The sequence below is a fragment of the Pongo pygmaeus genome, chromosome 14, assembly GCF_028885625.2.
Source record: "Pongo pygmaeus isolate AG05252 chromosome 14, NHGRI_mPonPyg2-v2.0_pri, whole genome shotgun sequence".
Lineage (NCBI taxonomy): Eukaryota > Metazoa > Chordata > Mammalia > Primates > Hominidae > Pongo > Pongo pygmaeus.
The window spans coordinates 60,600,786-60,619,178 of NC_072387.2; the positions used below are offsets into that span (position 1 = coordinate 60,600,786).

Genomic DNA, 18,393 nt, shown 5'->3' on the forward strand with positions numbered 1-18,393 from the left:
GTTAGTTGTTAGGGGAAATGAGGATAACATAAAAGTGGCATTTCCTAAACTAAGACTACAATTTCTCTTATACTCTTTTTACTCCTAGTTAGTAGTATAGTACTAGGCCCAGACATTAAGCAAGAACTTGTTGACCCAACCTGTTGCATGGGATCTGACCTCCTGTGCTTCCTTCCATAGAAACTTACTAAGCATTCACTCTGCTGAGCACTTGGGTGGATGCTAGGGATGTGGTGGAGACAGGAGCTGCTTGGCCTGTCAGAGGCTTCCCGCCCTCTGGTGGTACCAACAGGCTATGCAGGCAAGTGCCGTGCCGTGCTGTGCCGTGTGGCAGGTGCTATGCTAAGGAAGTGCAGGGTGATGTGAAAGCGCCAAAGAGAAACCTAACACAGACTTGTGCGGGCAGGGAACAGTTGCCCAAGGAAGTGATGTGACACTTGAGCAGGACCTGAACAATAGAGGTTAGCCAGGGGAGAGGGGAGAGTCTCCAGCAGAGGGAACAGCACTGTGACAGGAGTGACAACAGATGCATCAGTAGGAACATTCAGCAGGAAGACAACAGAGAGGTGATATAGGCCAGGTTAAGCCAGTGGAAAAGAATAGCAAGATTTTAAGTATTGCATGTAAAAGCTTTCTGATTTCTCCAGTCCATTCTGGCCACATAGGGAGTGGATCAGTGAAGAGCAGGGAGAGCAAGACTGGAAAGGCAGTAAGATGAGCCGGCCTACTGTAGCAGCCCAGATGGAGGTGCTGGTGAGCTGAACTTGGTAGGTGAACATGCTTGAGAGACATTCTGCAGTAGTATTGACCAGGACTTGGTGATTAACTGGATGTGTTAAATAAGGGAGGAAGAGAAGACCACCTAGGGTTTTGGGAGCGGGGCAGCTGTGAGAATGCTGTTGGCTTTCTCCCAGAGGGGAAATCCAAGAGCAAATGCCATTGATGAGCCAAGTTTTGAACCTGCAGAATTTGAGTTCATCTGTGGGACATGTGAGGGCATGCGTCCAGGAGGTAGTTTTGTATATAGGAGTCTGAAGTTGAGGAGAGGAATCTGGTCTGGAAATACAAAATGAGGATTGTCCTTGTGCAGGTAGTTATCAAAGCTCCTGTGGATGTGGTTAAGATCGCCTGGGGAGTATGTACAGAGTGAGAAGAGGCTCTCAGTACAAAATGCAGAGAACAGGAACAGCTGAGAAATGGGGAGAAGAAATGGAGAGGGGGGAAAGCCATCCAAGTGCAGTGTCTTGGAAACCAAGGAAGAGAGCGTTTGGAGAAGAATGGAGAGGGCACAGATTCCGATGCTGCCCAGATGCTGGGGAAGGTAAGGCAGTCACTGGTGACCTGGGCAAGAGCAGTCTTGAGGGAGAAGTAGAAGCAAAAGTCAGACTATGAGCAAAAATCAAAAGTTGAGCACTCAGAAGTGAACAAATAGAGTTGGTAAGTGCAAACCACACTTTCAGTAAGTTTATTTGTGAAGTACGGGGAGGGGGAGAAGAGACAATGGCTAGGGGTGGGTGTTGCAGGACCTGAGGAGGGGCATGTGGCACCCTAGCTTCCTAGCTGATAGGAAGGAGCCAGTAGAGAGGGAAAGGGTAAAATTGAATAGATGCAGGTCTCTGAGAAAGTACAGGATGCTCTCCAGCTTCAAGCAGAATATGATATGAGCTACTGAATTCTGTTCTGCAGGGATTTCACCAGTTTTAAAAACATTTGGAATGATTTAATTTCTCTCCTGTACATCCAGGATGATATCAGCTCTGTACCATCCAGATAATTGGGAAAGCAGTCACTTGACCCTGAAGGGCTTAATTCTCCTAGGAATACCGCTAAGAAAGGCTGGCTAGAGTAATTTATATTTCATGTGTATCATTTGGCAGAAACTCACCACAACTTTCATTTAGTTCAGCACTGTTGTTGGGCATGCAGTAGTCTCAAATATGCCAGAAATCCAGGCAGTAACATAAGCACGGCCATAGTATGCTTCACTTAGGTGATTCACTTTTTAATTTTTTCTGCTAATGTAATTTGAACTATTAAAATTGTTTTTAATATCTTTTTACTCCTTTTGTTTTTCTAATACCTGTTAATATTCTACCATCTTGCTAACATTCTCTAGTCTTCTTTTTTAATTATCTGCGATATATCTTTTTTAATAGGCTAGTCTTCCATTTACTTGTCTATTTTAACTAAGAATAAAGCAGCAGGCTGGGTGTGGTAGCTCACGCTGGTAAATCCCAGCACTTCGGGAGGCGAAGATGGGAGGACCACTTGAGGCTAGGAGTTAGAGGCCAGCCTGGGCAACATAGTGAGACCCTATCTCTTTTAAAAAAAAAAAAAAAAAGGTGAAGCAGTATTATTATGAAGCTTTGAAAACTAAAAAACTTCAAATTATTTTATTTTGTACTGTAGAAGTTGAATAAGCAAATGTTCTAGACATACATTTAATTAATTTTCTCATAAGTCCCTTAAGTTTTTTGAAGATTTCTATTCATCCTCATTCTTACGAACACACTCAAAAACTTAAAAGATTACATGATTTTTGTTTTTTTCTCAGGAGTTGTGGAGTGTATGGCAGCTGGCACAATTATCCTTGCACACAATTCGGGGGGCCCAAAGCTTGACATTGTGGTTCCTCACGAAGGAGATATAACTGGCTTTCTGGCTGAGAGTGAAGAAGACTATGCTGAAACTATCGCTCACATTCTTTCCATGTCTGCAGAAAAGAGACTCCAAATCAGAAAAAGTGCTCGTGCATCTGTAAGCAGATTCTCTGATCAGGAATTTGAAGTGACATTCCTATCATCTGTGGAAAAGTTATTTAAGTAATGCCGTATCTGTAAAATTAAAGATATTTTATATAAACTGGTTAAACACCTTCATATGTAAATATTTTTCTAAATTCAATCTCATTTGTCAAATCATTTTACTTTAGAAAACAGACAAGAAAATTTCCTTTTAGAATAAAAGGAAGTGTTGAAAAGAAAATGGATGACTAGCCTTCGGCTTCCATTCTTGGTATATGTGAGAGAAGCTAGCTGATGAGATGAATGTGAACCAGGTTGCAGAGAATCTGGCTTTGAGCCAACAGGAAGAACTAGTGGATTTGCCAAAAAACTACCCCTTGAGTGAGAATGAAGATGAGGGGGACAGTGATGGAGACAGACAGCATCAAAAGCTTCTGGAAGCAATCACTTCCCTTGATGGAAAGAATAGGTGGAAATTGGCTGAGAGGTCTGAGGCTAGTCTGAAAGTGTCAGAGTTCAGTGTCAGTTCTGAAGGATCAGGAGAAAAGCTGGTCCTTGCAGATCTGCTTGAGCCCGTTAAAACTTCATCTTCTTTGGCCACTGTAAAAAAGCAACTGAATAGAGTCAAATCAAAGAAGGTGGTGGAGTTACCTCTTAACAAAGAAAAGATTGAACAGATCCACAGAGAAGTAGCGTTTGGTAAAACCTCACAGGTCCTCTCCAAATGGGACCCTATCGTCCTGAAGAACCAGCAGGCAGAGCAGCTGGTTTTTCCCCTGGGGAAGGAGCAGCCAGCCATTGCTCCCATTGAACATGCGCTCAGTGGCTGGAAGGCAAGAACTCCCCTGGAGCAGGAAATTTTTAACCTCCTCCATAAGAACAAGCAGCCATTGACAGATCCTTTACTGACTCCCATGGAAAAGGCCTCTCTCCAAGCCATGAGCCTGGAAGAGGCAAGGATGCACCGAGCAGAGCTTCAGAGGGCTCGGGCTCTGCAGTCCTACTATGAGGCCAAGGCTCGAAGAGAGAAGAAAATCAAAAGTAAAAAGTATCACAAAGTCGTGAAGAAAGGAAAGGCCAAGAAAGCCTTAAAAGAGTTTGAGCAGCTGCAGAAAGTTAATCCAACTGTGGCATTGGAAGAAATGGAAAAAATTGGAAATGCCAGAATGATGGAAAGAATGAGCCTTAAGCACCAAAACAGTGGGAAATGGGCCAAGTCAAAGGCAATTATGGCCAAATATGACCTGGAGGCTCGCCAAGCTATGCAGGAACAGTTGGCCAAGAACAAAGAACTGACACAGAAACTCCAGATAGCCTCTGAGAGTGAGGAAGAGGAGGGAGGCACAGAAGAAGTGGAAGAACTCCTTGTCCCTCATGTAGTGAATGAAGTGCAGATGAATGTGGACGGACCGAATCCCTGGATGTTCAGGAGCTGCACCAGTGACACCAAAGAGGCTGCAACACAGGAGGACCCTGAGCAACTGCCAGAGCTTGCGGCTCATGAGGTTTCTGAAAGTGAGGCAGAGGAAAGACCAGTGGCAGAGGAAGAGATTTTGTTGAGAGAATTTGAGGAGAGGCAATCCCTTAGAAAAAGATCTGAGCTCAACCAGGATGGTGAGGCAGCAGGCAGTCAAGAAACAAAAGATTCTAGCAGCCAGGAGGTGCTGTCTGAATTGAGGGCACTATCTCAGAAATTGAAGGGAAAACATCAGTCCAGGAACCAAAAAGCAAGTTCAGAGGGGACTGTTCCCCAGGTCCAGAGAGAGGAACCTGCCCCAGAAGAAGCGGAGCATCTATTGCTACAGAGGTCAGAGAGAGTACAAACTCTGGAAGAGCTAGAAGAGCTGGGAAAAGAAGATTGTTTTCAAAATAAGGAGCTTCCCAGACCTGTGTTAGAAAGACAGCAGTCAGAGAGGACCCCAAATAATCGGCCTGATGCCCCTAAGGAGAAGAAAGAGAAGGAGCAACTGATCAACCTACAGAACTTCCTAACCACACAGTCTCCTTCCATGAGGTCTTTGGCAGTTCCCACAATAATAGAGGAGCTGGAAGATGAAGAGGAGAGAGACCAAAGGCAGATGAAAAAGGAAGCTTTTGCTGGGGATGATGTCATCAGAGATTTCTTGAAAGAGAAGAGGGAAGCTGTGGAGGCGAGTAAGCCAAAGGACGTGGACCTGACACTACCTGGCTGGGGTGAGTGGGGTGGTGTGGGCCTAAAGCCCAGTGCCAAGAAAAGACGCCAGTTTCTCATTAAAGCCCCTGAGGGTCCTCCAAGAAAAGATAAGAATTTGCCAAATGTGATTATCAGTGAGAAGCGCAACATCCACGCAGCAGCTCATCAGGTACAAGTGCTTCCATATCCATTTACCCACCATCGGCAATTTGAAAGGACCATCCAGACCCCTATAGGATCCACATGGAACACCCAGAGGGCTTTCCAAAAGCTGACTACTCCCAAGGTCGTCACCAAGCCAGGCCATATCATTAAGCCCATAAAAGCAGAGGATGTGGGCTACCAGTCTTCCTCAAGGTCAGACCTGCCTGTCATACAGAGGAATCCAAAACGAATCACCACACGTCACAATAAAAAAGAAAAACTGTAAATTGAGTAGCTGGAGAAGTGACAGCCAGGAGCCCTGATTCCACTTCCTTTGGTCTAGTTTTACTCTGCTACAGGGCGGATTCCAAAACTGGCTCAGCACATTGCATGTAGTTGATCCACATTTTTTAAAAAAAGAAAATGGATGACCATTAATTGACTAGCATTTTAGAATTGATCAGACATTAGAACACAGAAAAATTCTGGTACATTTAAATTCTAAACAATACAGTGGATGACCCTTTTGAATATACCTAATTTCCTTAAAAAAGAAAAGAAATTTTAAACAGACTTGCTTAATCGTGTTCTCAAAGCATACAGTCAAGAGGTGGGACTGACTGATGCTTTATAGGTGTGTGTAGGGTGGTAGAGGCCAAGGTGCTGCCAGCAGTCCTTTCCATACTAGGTACTGGTGAAAATTGTTTTTGTTTATGCTGTCAGCACATTTGTGTGGGTCTCTCATTATCCCTTAACAGTGCCGCATCTCAGCCTGGAAGTCAGCTTTAAGTCATTCAAGAGAACCTCAGGTTGTTTTTCTGACAGTGATGATATGATACACAGATACATCCACAGGGTATCTTATTACCAGCATAATGCATTGTAAGATGGCAAGGTGGCATTTTGAAAAGAGTGCTAGGCAAGCAGTTAGCATATCTGGGCCTACCTTCAGCTTCATCATTTACAAACTTCTGACCTTTTGACACTAAAGCTGCTCCTTTATCTTTCTGAGTCTCAGATTCTTCATCTGTAATCTGGAGTTGTTAATTCCAGTCCTTACTACCTTTTAAAGTTGGAATGAGATGGAAAGTAGATGAAACTACTTTGAAAATTACGACAGTTAAGGGCTGGGCGCGGTGGCTCACGCCTGTAATCCCAGCACTTTGGGAGGCCGAGGTGGGTGGATCATGAGGTCAGCAGTTGAGACCAGCCTGAACAACATGGTGAAACCCTGTCTGTACTAAAAATACAAAAAAAATTAGCTGGGCCTGGTGGCAGGCACCTATAATCCCAGCTACTTGGGAGACTGAGGCAGGAGAATTGCTTGAAACTGGAAGGCGGAGGTTGCAGTGAGCCAAGATTGTGCCACTGCACTATAGCCTGGGCAATAAGCAAAACGCCATCTCAAAAAAAAAAGAAAAAATTATGAGAGTTACTTAAAGGTAACATTACATACTAAATGTCATCTATAATCCTATCTATCTTTATTAATGCTTTACAACTCTGTAGATTGTTAGTTACTAGGCCAGTAGCTAGGAATTGGTATAAATTTAATGCACCTTCTATCCTGAATAACTAGCATGGAAAAGTGAATATATGTGTGAGCAGATATGGCTATAAAGACCTATAGTTTTTGCACTTTATGCATATATAATCAATCCTTTCTAGTTCAGTGAATTGACCCCATCCACAGCCTGATTCATCTTTGTGTTATGGGGCAAATGAAAGGGTATATTATTCCTTTGCAGTCTCCTCTCAGTCATTCGTCAATGTGGCCAGCTTATCTACTCCCAATTATGTTGTTGATACATCTCCAAGCCATCTGTCATCAGATCAAAAAGCAGCAAACGGGGTCAGTCACAGGATGTTCTGACACACCATTGTAACTTTTTGTTAGAGATGATCCCATTTAGAAAAAGACTGGTAGAAATTGGAGTGAAAGGAACCCTACAGATTAGCCCAGTTCTCTGTTTATTTTCAGCTTTACAGACAAGAACAATTTAAATCTAAAGAATTTAGTAGACTCCTTCAGTGTCACAAAGCTGTTTCATGAAAGAATCAAGATTATAACCTGGATATTCTGACTCCTGGCCCAGTGCTTTTTCTTACTTTGTAGCTACACTTTGAAGTAAGATTCAAACTGTTATCCACTCAATTGCCTTATTCCTGAGGATGTAGTGAAGGAAGAAAAAGTTTTCTGGAATTCCGTAAACTATATTTTAAGCTTAATTCTTCAAAATTATTTTCATATATCACAGATATATCATTGGAAGATATAATTTGCATATATGTTCATTATCAGTGTTCCTAATGTGGTATTACATGTATTCTATTTTTTCTGAATGATAGCATGGAAAGTGTCAAAGTGGTTTGTCTGCTAGCATCTGTCTGCAGAACTTTCAGGATGACTATTAATTCCTCTCAGATGTCATTTTTGAGTGGTCCAAGCCTGCTGTTTTGAACCCACAGCAGTGGAGAGTTGTATTCTTATTTACAGTTGTGTACTATAAAGTGTGTGTTACATAGGTTTTGTGTAATAATTATTTGTAAATATTATTTAGGTTTGTATTTAGACATGATTTATATCTAATAGATACAAAGTCTGTGTCTAAATATTATTTAAAAAAGTGATTTTTCATTCTCTTGGATTCTTTCCAGTGTGGTGCCTTTTATATGCCTCAGTCTCCTTGTTCTCCTACTAATATTCCCAAGCTCCATATGCCAATTAAAGAAGAAAGAAAAATAAAAGTTTGTCTTGCTTGTGAAACATTAAGAAGAGTCTGTCAGGTTTAATAAACTTTTTAATTAATATTTCGGACATAACAAAACTGCAGAGCTTCGTACACTTGATTTAAATAATTCTTGAGGGATTTTATAAGGTCATCTTATAGACAAAATTATGAGAGACCAGTGTGATTATCAATGCTTTCAGAATATTTGTGTTTATGTAAGTATACCCCAGAGTCCAGAACTCTGATATATTCATATATATTCACAATGAGAGGATATCTGTGCCAAATCTGTCAATCAGTACAATAGGAAAGTTAATTATATAACTACAACACGTAACACAAATTTTTAGAAGCAAATTATGTCCTGTAATTTACCGCCCCCTCCCCGCTGCTCCTCTGCTAACTCATTTTCCTCTTTTCCCACTCTAAATGTAAGGCAACCCTTGGCTTTGGAGAAGCATCTGTTCCAATATTCTGGTGCTATGTGCTCACTTGTACTATATGCAAATGTTACTTAGACACAGAGGAGGTCAAAGTGTTGATTTATTGCTACCATTTACAGAATGATCAATTTGATAGCTATCATACATGGCTAGCAAGAGGCTGATTTTTCTAATAAAAAATTTTTTTTAATGCATACAGGTCTGATGAACAGTTTCAATTTAACAGATGAGGCCAAGGCTAAAGCCAGAGTAAAGCAATCAGAGCCATGCCTCAGGAACACGATTTAGCTAATAGTGTGTGTAAAATGGGTAAGGTCTAGAATTAGGGACTAAAACCAGCTGAAAATGTTGCAGATATGTATACTTATCACAGTGAATACTTCCAATTTACAGCAAAGAATTCAAAATTGTTGAGTAAAGCTTGGTGACTATTACCTAAAATAGACTAGACTTTAGCCAAGCATCTTGTCATGGGAACAAACCCGATAACCTGACATGCTTTTTTTTTTTTTTTTTTTTGAGACAGGGTCTTACTCTGTCACTCAAGGTGGAGTGCAGTGATGTGATCACAGATTATGGCTCACTGTAGCCTCAACCTCCCAGGCTGAAACTAAAGTGATTCTCCCACCTCAGCCTCCTGAATAGCTGGGACCAGAGGTGCACACCAACACACCAGCTAATTCTTTTTTTTTTTTTTCTGAGGGGTGGGTAGAGATGGGTGTTTCCCTATGTTGCCCAGGCTGGTCTCAAACTCCTGGGCTCAAGCTATCCTCCTGCCTCAGCCTCTCAAAGTGTTGGGATTACAGGCATGAGCCACCACACCTGGCATGTTCATTTACCATCCTTAAACATTCTTTTTTGTCTTTTTTTTTTTTTTTTTTTTGCCCTTAATTGACTTGATCTTTGGATGTTTGAGGTTATTAGGGGTCATGTTTCATTTCCCTTGCTTTCAAATACAGTTCAGAATAAGGATTACATGAAGTCACTAGCAGTTTTACTATGTCTGAACTAGTCCTGAAAGTAAATAAACATATGCACATCCTGAGCACTAAAATAGTTGCAGAATTAATGATACTCCAATCTCTCAGGCCATGTGTCAGTTGGAAACTAACACAATGGTGAGAACATTTTAAATATTTACAGCCTCATGATGTGAACAAACAGCATTCTCCCTAAAAGAGTAGACTGTAACTCTACACCAAGTTGAAAGAACAGTCTGTCAAACATCAGGAAATAGTCACAAAAAACTGGACGTACCTCAGGTGACTCCTAAGACTTGCATTCTCCACATTTAATGAAAATTATATGAAATGTAAATAGTAAACATAAACAGACCTTAGAAATAATCTGACCCACCTTACCTCATCTTTGTTTTCTCAGTTTAACAGTATATCGGTGAGACATTTTACTTTTATTATAGAGCAGATATTTCAGGCAGAATTCTACCACCCTGAAATGTAACCACCCTCTCCTTCCTAAGCCCAGACATACTCCTTAGTATTTAAATAAACATCTGTTAAGCTCCAGGCCATGTTCAATGTTGGAATTGTTATGATCAATTAAAAAAAGTTAGTTTTCCTACACCAAACAGTTTACAGTCTTAATGAGGAAATGTTTTAGCATTTATTAATTCAGGTAACATTTCTGGCACTGTGCTAATAACTGTATATAAGAAAATCATTGTAAGATATAAAGACCAGATATAGTCCCTGCCCTCAACCTATACACTTGAAACCATTAGAAACTATTGAAACTATTAGACAAAATGGCCATGGTCATTTAGTGCATAATTAACACACCATGCCTTGTTCTTGCTCAATTGCCTTATTCCTGTGTCAACATCAGCTTCAAAAAAGTGTATTCAATACAACAAGAAACTTCAAAATCACAGTTTTGTAAAATGGCAGATTATGTTAAATGAGTGAACCTGTATGTTGTATTTGTTTTCTATTGCTGTCCTAACAAATTATCACAAACTTAGTTAACACAATTTATTATCTTAACAGTTCTGCAGGTCAGAAGTATGAAATTGAACTCACTAGGCTAAAATTAAGTTGTTGGCAGGGCTGTGTTCCTTCTGGAGGCTCTAGGGAAGAATCCATTTCTTTGCCTTTTCCAGATTCCAGAGGCTGTCTGAATTCTTAGTTTGTGGCCTTGTCCAACATCTTCAAAGCCAGCAACATCAGGCTGAGTCTTTTTCATGCTGCGATCGCTCTGGTTTTCTCTTTTGTCTTCCTCTTCCACTTGTAAGGACCCTTGTGATTACACTGCACCCACGTGGATAAACCAAGATAACCTCCCTATTTTAAGGTCAGCTGATGAGCAAACAATTTCACCTGCAACCTTAATTCTCCTTTGCCATATTCACAAACTGTGGGGATTAGGATGGGACATGTTTTGGAGGGGGCGTTGAGCCACATTACTCTGCCTACCACATATATTAGCTGAAAGTTGTTTTTTTTTTTTTCTTTTTTTGAGACAGAGTTTCACTCTTGTTGCCCAGGCTGGAGTGCAATGGCACAATCTCGGCTCACTTGCAACTTCCATCTCCTAGGTTCAGGTGATTCTCCTGCCTCAGCCTCCCAAGTAACTGGGATTACAGGCATGCACCACCATGCCCAGCTAATTTTGTATTTTTAGTAGAGATGGGGTTTCACCATGTTGGTTGGGCTGGTCTCAAACTCCTGACCTCATGATCTGCCTGCCTTGGCCTCCCAAAGTGATGAGACTGCGCGGCCTAAGATTTCTTAATAGAAACTTTAAAGTAAAAATATTAATGTCTATATTCAAAAGTTCTACTTCCTAAATTGAAAGAAAAATTAATAAATCCTTGAGATTACTAGAAAACCCTTACAGTAAATGAGCATTTATGACTTGTACCCAAATAAATACTATAGGTAATAGACACTAACTTATTACTTAAGAGAAAGTACAATAATCACACTTGTATATTTTGACTGGTTGTTGATGTTCCTTGGTCTTCATCAGTAATACAAATGTGGTCATTAGATGTAGTAGAAATATTCTCCAAGCCTTCACTTAATTCTTCAGATTTCTGCATACTTATCCCTTCTCTTTCTCTTGACTTTCTAGAGTCCTTAGAGGCACTGGAGGCCTCTTCTGTTTTTTCTTCCCCTTTGAAAGTAGCGAGTTTTTCTAAGGATTCTACTACTTCATCTCTCAACTCATCTTCAGATTCTTCAAAATTTCTGAAATAATAAGCAGTAAAAATCAGCATTATGATATGAAAGTACTGAAGAATACATGTAAAAACTCGTTTCCCTTTTCTCCATCCCCAGTTGAGCAATATAAAAGTTGCATTTTCACTCAGGTTTTTCTAAGCATGATAAACAGCTAATGTTGGGAGAATCAGTCTTCTGTTGAGTTGTACATTGTGTTAAACACCCTTTATTATATTTATTAATGTCCATCATCTAATGTTTAAGAGGAGAGGAAGAGAGAATAAAAAAAAAGAAACAACTGCTGTACATCGAGCCCTTACTATATGCCCATCAATATCCTAGGGTACTTATACCATATTTCACTTAATACTAACAACATTTTGAGGTAGACATTATCATCAAATTATAAATAAAGGAGCTAAGGCTCAGAGAGGTTAAATGTGTTGAAGGTCTAACGGCTACTAATTCATAGAACCAGGAATTAAAATTGTGTCTAAGACTGCAACATTGGTATTTTTAGAAAGGAAAGGGAATAGATCAATAAGACAATCCGCACCAACCTAAATTAAACCTAAAAGTAACTGCACCAACCTAATATTTAAGTAGCAAGTGTGAGGTCAGGAGTTTGAGACCAGCCTGGCCAACATGGCAAAACCCCTTCTCTACTAAAAATACAAAAAATTAGGCATGGTGGCACACACTTGTAGTTCCAGCTACTCAGGAGGCTGAGGCAGGAGAATCACTTGAATGCAGGAGGCAGAGGTTGCCGTGAGCCGAGATCGCACCACTGCACTCCAGCCTGGGAGACAGAGCGAGACTCCATCTCAAAACAAAACAGAACAAAAAAAGTGGCAAGTGGAGGAGATTGAGAAAGAGCTGGTAAGAGCCAAGAAGATGTGTATTGTGGAAGCCAAAGGAGTAGCCAAATAGAATGAGGACTGAGAAATGATTACCTGACTTGCCAATTTCAAGGTAATAGATGACTATTGAAAGAATATTTCAGATGAGTGCCGTGCAGCAGGAGCCAATGTACAGTGGGTCCAGAAAGCAATGGAGATTATTAACAAAGTGACAGGTGGGGACTACAGGCGAGCACCACTATGCCCAGGTTTTTTATTTTTAGCAGATAGGAGGTCTCACTGTGTTACCCAGGCTGGTCATAAACTACTATGTTCAAACAATCCTCTCACCTCAGCCTCCCAAAGTGCTGGGAGAGCTACTCAGGAGGCTGATGCAGAAGGATTGCTTGAGCCCAGGGGTTTACAGTTGTAATGAGCTATGATCATGCCACTGCACTCCAGCCTAGGCATCAGAGCAAGACACTCATCTGGAAAAAAAAAAAAAGGGTGGTGACAATGAATTTAAACTCCTCTTTCAGCAAGCCTAGCTCTGAAAGGAATGGTGTTATTTAGAGAACATGGGGGCAATGGTTTTTGGTTATTGTTGTTTTTAATGGGAGAGAGTTGGGCATGTTTATATGCTGAGGGAAAGGAGGTAGTAGATATTCAAAACAGGAGACAGGTGGAATAACCAATAGGAGCCAGGTCACTGAAAAGAGGCTGGATTTTAGAGCAACTGCAGAGCATGGGCTTTCAGCAGGAAGAGGGACAGTTTTTCCTAAGAAAAAGAAGATAGGGAGAGAAAAGGAGAGAAGGACTCATGGATATAGAGAAGTTATGGAGCTAGAAAACTGATTCTGCAGAACGCGTACTATCTCTGTGAAGGAGGAGGCACAGTCACACGATGAGCGCATGGTGGATGGGAGTGAGCTGAGGGATGAGGGTTTGGAATCACTGATACACTGGGAAGGAAGCTGACCAGGCTTAGGATTGCCAGTCATCATGGAGGACCCCACTAAAACTGGAGACCATAAATTTGGGTGGACCAGTAAGTGCAACTCCCACTTACTGTTACCATTCCTGAGATATGTGCTTTACACAGATCTTTCCTTTGTCTTTGTTCCCCTACTAAACTAAGCTGTGTCTAGGTATAAATTTATTTTCATTGTTGCTGCTTGATAATTGTTTTATTTCCCAGATATGATGATTCCTGGCTTTGAATAATTATAGAAAGTTCACAGCTGGAATTGATTTGCATATTGTTTTCTCATATTCTTTTCTTCTGGAACTCCTTTTCATATACATTTGACTTCATGCCTCTTAACTTCTCTGTCACATTTTCCATCATGTTTTTACTTAGACCTATCTTCCAGTTACTAACTCCTTTATTACCTGTACCTATTCTTTATTACCTGTAAACCATCAGTTGAATTTTAATTTCCATTCATAGATTTTTTTCAACTTCCAGAAGTTCTAGTGAATTATAAAAATTTTTGCTATGGTCTGAATGTTTGTGCCCCTGTTCCCAATTCATGTGTTGAAACCTAATCCTCAATGTGATAGTATTAAGGGGTGGAGCCTTTAGGAGGTGATTAGGTCATGAGAGCACAGCCCTCATGAGTGGGATCAGCGCCCCTATAAAAGTGGCCCAAGGAAGCTTCTTTGCTCCTTCCACCAAGTGAGGACACAGCTAGCAGGTGCTGTGTATGGAGCCAAAAGCTAGCCCTTACCAGACACCAAATCTACTGGCACTTTTTTTTTGTTTGTTTTTTTGAGAGAAGTCTCACTTTTGTCCCCCAGGCTTGAGTGCAATGGCCCAACCTCGGCTCACTGCAACCCCCGCCTCCCAGGTTCAAACGATTCTCCCGCCTCTGCCTCCCAAGTAGCTGGGATTAAGGCACCTGCCACCATGCCCAGCTAATTTTTGTATTTTTTAGTAAAGATGGGGTTTCACCATGTTGGCCAGGCTGGTTTCGAACTCCTGACCTCAGATGATCTGCCCACCTCGGCCTCCCAAAGTGCTGGGATTACAGGCGTGAGCCACTGCACCCAGCCTCTACTGGCACCTTGATCTTGGATTTCCTAGCCTCTAGAACTAGAAGAAGTATATTTCTGATATTTTTGTTAACTCGTCTAAGATATTGTGTTAGAGTAGCCCAAACAGGCTAAGAGAATCTTCCTGCTCTTTACTGAGGGACTATATTTTTCTTATGTTTGGATTCCTGAATTTAATTAAATTAAATAATTTTAAATATACGGTATTATAGTCTTCCTAAGATAATTATATTATCTGAAATTCTTTATGATCTAATCAGCATTTGTTCTATTTGCAATCTCTCATAGTAGATTCTGTTTTTAAATGTTCAATTGTAAGTTCATCTTCACCAGCGCTTTAGTGAAAAAATCCAACATTTATCCCTCCAGAGTGTCTTATATTTACTTCTAAAAATCTCAGGAGTATTACCACCCCTTAATGTTAATTTTATTGTTAATTTCTCAACATAGATGTTTCCAGCCCATACAAGTATTGTAATTCAAGCTCCAAACACAAGTGAAGTCAAATCTATGGTTATAAATGTCTTAGGGAGAATTTTTCTTCCAGAGATTGGGCTAAAACAGACAAGCCACATTACTCGTATTTTTTTTCTAGACCCCATTTGCTCTTCAAGGGTCCCAGCTAGCAAGAATGGAGGGGGACCTAAGGAAGAAGACCCTATTAGATATTTAGGAGGTACACAGGAAGAGGAAGGAAAGGAAGAAAAAGCAATTTTAAACCCTCCAAAACAAAATGAGCCCACAAACTAAAATTCTAACACCTGAATAAATCTAATGGTAAGACAGATGGCATAAAATTAATAAAAGAAAAAATTGGACCATGAACTAACTCCAGATGAAATTATTTTTTATGGAGGATTTTGATAAGTCTCCTAAAGTAAGTATGCCCAAAAAGATAAACTAAAGCAAAGCGTTTAAATTTTTTAATTATGAGAAATCATTATGCATTAATGAAACAAGACCACATAAATATAAGAAAAAATAATTATCTTGGGCATGAAATATATAATCATTTAAATTAAAAACTCAATAGATGGTACCCAGATAGGCTTAGAAAACTGTATTCAAGGATTCATCCATGCCTGTAATCCCAGCACTTTGGGAGGCTGAGGCAGGTGAATTGCCTGAGGTCAGGAGTTTGAGACCAGCCTGGCCAACATGGTGAAACCCTGTCACTGCTAAAAATACAAAAATTAGCTGGGCATGGTGGCACAAGCCTGTAATCCCAGCTACTTGGGAGGCTGAGGCAGTAGAATTGCTTGAAGCCGGGAGGCGGAGGTTGCAATGAGCCGAGATCACACCACTGCCCTCCAGCCTGGGCGAAAAGAGCAAAACTCTGTCTCAAAAAAAAAAAAAAAAAAAAATTCACCTGGAAAGGAACAAAGAAGAGAACAAAAAATATGAAAGTACAATTAGGTACTACCGGAGATAATTGAGAAGATAAAAAATATATCTAATATCTAATTGGAGAATCAAAATGGAGGCAATAAGAAAAGCAAATATTAAAATTGTCCAGAACTAAAGGAAGTCATGTGTTCTCAAAAGAAAGTGAAGCAAGCAGTATAAAAGACATTTTTAGACCTAGACATACCATAGTGAAACATAAGAATGTAAGGAATTTAAAAAATTATAAAAGTATCAGGGAGAAAGTTAGCATCCCTATAAAGGAAAAACAATGAGATGATAGTTGATTTGTCATCAACAATAAGAGAAGCCAGGAGAAAAAATACTTGTCAACCTAAAATTATATGCCCAGAAAAATTACTGCTAAAGACTCAAGTCAAAACAAAAACAATCTTTGATATGAAAAGAATAAGAAAGTTTACTACTCACTGACATATAAATAATTACTAAAGAATATACATCAACAAGAAAAAACTGAAATCAGAGAGAAAGCATGGGATAGGAAAAAAAATGGCAAGTTCAGAAAAATGATAAACTAAATTGGCAGAGTGAGTTACATTTGAGAATATGTATATATTAATACATACAATAATATACATAATATTTTTGTTTGAAAAAAGGTAAAATTGGATGAAATGATTTGATGTCTGAGACTTAAAGAATTCCACACTTACAAAAAATAAAGTGTGGGGGACATGAAGACAGAAAAGAAACAATGTTGATAATTGTTGAAGCTAGATGATGGATACATGAGGGTTCATTATGCTGTTCTCTACTTGCACTATAAATGTTTGAAATTTTTAATAATAAAAAAAGCTTTTTAAGTAAAATTATACTTCCATATAAGAATATCAGAATAAAAGGGTTTTGTAGTGATTTAAATTGTGTTTTTCATATTTGGGAGGAAGGAAGGAATACTGAGCAACTTTTGAATTTGTTAGATCAATTTGTAGGTAGTGTATAAAAACTAACCATTAAAAGATTAGAAATATAATCTGTATCTTCAAAATTATTATGGGGGGAAAAAGTAATATAGAAAAGTTTGTCAACCAACAAAAGGTTAGGAAAGAAGGGTAAAAAAGAAATAAGAAAAGATAATAAATAGAAAACCAAAATGGTATGGTAGAGTGAAATCCAAATTTGTCAACAATTATAATAAATTTTACTAAATTAACATTAAAAGACATTTTCACATGACAAGGAGCACATAAACCGACTACATGCACTTTATAAGAAATACAGCATAACAAAATCACAAAGAAATGATGAAAATAAAAGAATAGAAAAATACGTATTATAAAAGTACTTTAAAAAAAAAAGAAGTTGGAATAGTAATATCTGTATCAGACCAAATAGAACTTAATGCAAACAGCATTAATAGGAAAAAAAAGTGACAATCTAAAAAAGGGACACTTTACCAAATTGATATAACAATCATAAATTAGAACACAGCTTCTACATATTTAAAGTATATTGAAAAGGAGAGCAAATGATGAGAAATCATCAAAATCACACAGTTGAAGATTTCAGTGTATCTCTATTAGGAGGTGATTTTTTGTTTTAAAAAGGCTACAGAACATGTTAACAAAAAATGTTTAAGCTTGATATGATAATTACATAGAACATATGTACTCCCCAAATAGTAAGAATATGCATTTGTAACAGGCATAAAATTGACCCTGTGCTCAATAGTAAAAGAAGTCCAATAAACCTTTAAAATCACTAAAATTCAGATGATAGTCCCTGTCCAAAGTGCAAATAAATTAGAAATCCAGATTTTTTTTTTTAAGTGATTAAGGCCGGGTACAGTGGATCATGCCTGTAATCCCAGCACTTTGGGAGGCTGAGGTGGGTCAATCACAAGGTCAGGAGTTCAAGACCAGCCTGGCCAAGATGGTGAAACCCTGTCTCTACTAAAAATACAAAAATCAGCCAGGCATGGTGGCAGGTGCCTGTAATCCCAGCTACTCGGGAGGCTGACGCAGAGAATTGGCTTGAACCCCGGAGGCAGAGGTTGCAGTGAGCCGAGATCGCACCACTGCACTCCAGCCTGGGTGACAGAGCACGACTCCGTCTCAAAAAAAAAAAAAGAAAAAAAAGTGATTAAAAGAATACATTAGTCAGAAATTTCCAACTTGAATCATACCATTAAGAAAATGAACACAAATACCCAGATGGTGAGAAAATGTTAGCAAAGCAGATATCTGACAAAGAACTAGTAGCAAAGATATATAAATAATTTTAAAATTATAAAGACACCACTTCACACCTAGTAGATGGGTTAAAAGTGTTAAAACTGACCATACCAAGTGTTGGTAAGGATGCTGAACAACTGGAACTGTTACACATTGTTCACGGGAATGTGAAATAGAACAACCACTTTGGAAAACGGTAAGTTAAACATTTAACAACTGTGATGGTTTATACAGAGTGTCAACTTGATTGGATTGAAGGATTCAAAGTATTGATCCTGGGTGTGTCTGTGAGGGTGTTGCCAAAGGAGATTAACATTTGAGTCAGTGGGCTGGGAAAGGCAGACTCACCCTTAATCTGAGTGGGCACAATCTATTCAGCTGCCAGCATGGCTAGAATATAAGCAGGCAGAAAAATGTGAAAAGAGAGACTGGCCTAGCTTCCCAGCCTACAGCTTTCTCCTATGCTGGATGCTTCCTGCCCT

The 18,393-nt window shown here is 39.5% G+C and overlaps 3 protein-coding genes across 12 annotated transcripts in view; 2 read left to right on the forward strand and 1 right to left on the reverse strand.

Moving 5' to 3' along the window:
• The window catches only part of ALG11 (ALG11 alpha-1,2-mannosyltransferase), a 74,202-nt gene that overhangs the window by 19,751 nt on the left and 36,058 nt on the right, over positions 1 to 18,393 (forward strand). For 3 of the 6 annotated variants that reach the window (XM_054446327.2, XM_054446330.2, XM_063650893.1), the window contains one exon: positions 2,555 to 7,837. The exons of the other annotated variants lie outside the window; for them this stretch is intronic. In XM_054446327.2, the coding sequence (XP_054302302.1) occupies positions 2,555 to 2,826 (272 nt within the window). In that variant the 3' untranslated portion in view covers positions 2,827 to 7,837. Of the gene's footprint in view, positions 1 to 2,554; positions 7,838 to 18,393 lie in introns of those variants that run through there. 6 annotated transcript variants of the gene reach the window in all.
• Positions 3,044 to 7,837, forward strand: UTP14C (UTP14C small subunit processome component). 2 transcript variants are annotated; one of them, XM_054446326.2, is made up of 2 exons: positions 3,138 to 3,213; positions 3,279 to 7,837. In XM_054446326.2, the coding sequence occupies exons 1-2, from the start codon at positions 3,138 to 3,140 to the stop codon at positions 5,345 to 5,347; spliced, it is 2,145 nt and encodes a 714-aa protein (XP_054302301.2). In that variant the 3' UTR covers positions 5,348 to 7,837. The 2 variants fall into 2 exon arrangements, with proteins under 2 accessions (XP_054302300.2, XP_054302301.2); XM_054446325.2 differs by having other exon boundaries at positions 3,044 to 7,837.
• Positions 7,847 to 18,393, reverse strand: part of NEK5 (NIMA related kinase 5) — a 91,512-nt gene continuing 80,965 nt past the window's right edge. For all 4 annotated transcript variants that reach the window (XM_054446323.2, XM_054446322.2, XM_054446321.2 and 1 more), the window contains one exon: positions 7,847 to 11,445. In XM_054446323.2, coding sequence (XP_054302298.2) covers positions 11,175 to 11,445 — 271 coding nt within the window. In that variant the 3' untranslated portion in view covers positions 7,847 to 11,174. The remainder of the gene's footprint in view (positions 11,446 to 18,393) is intronic.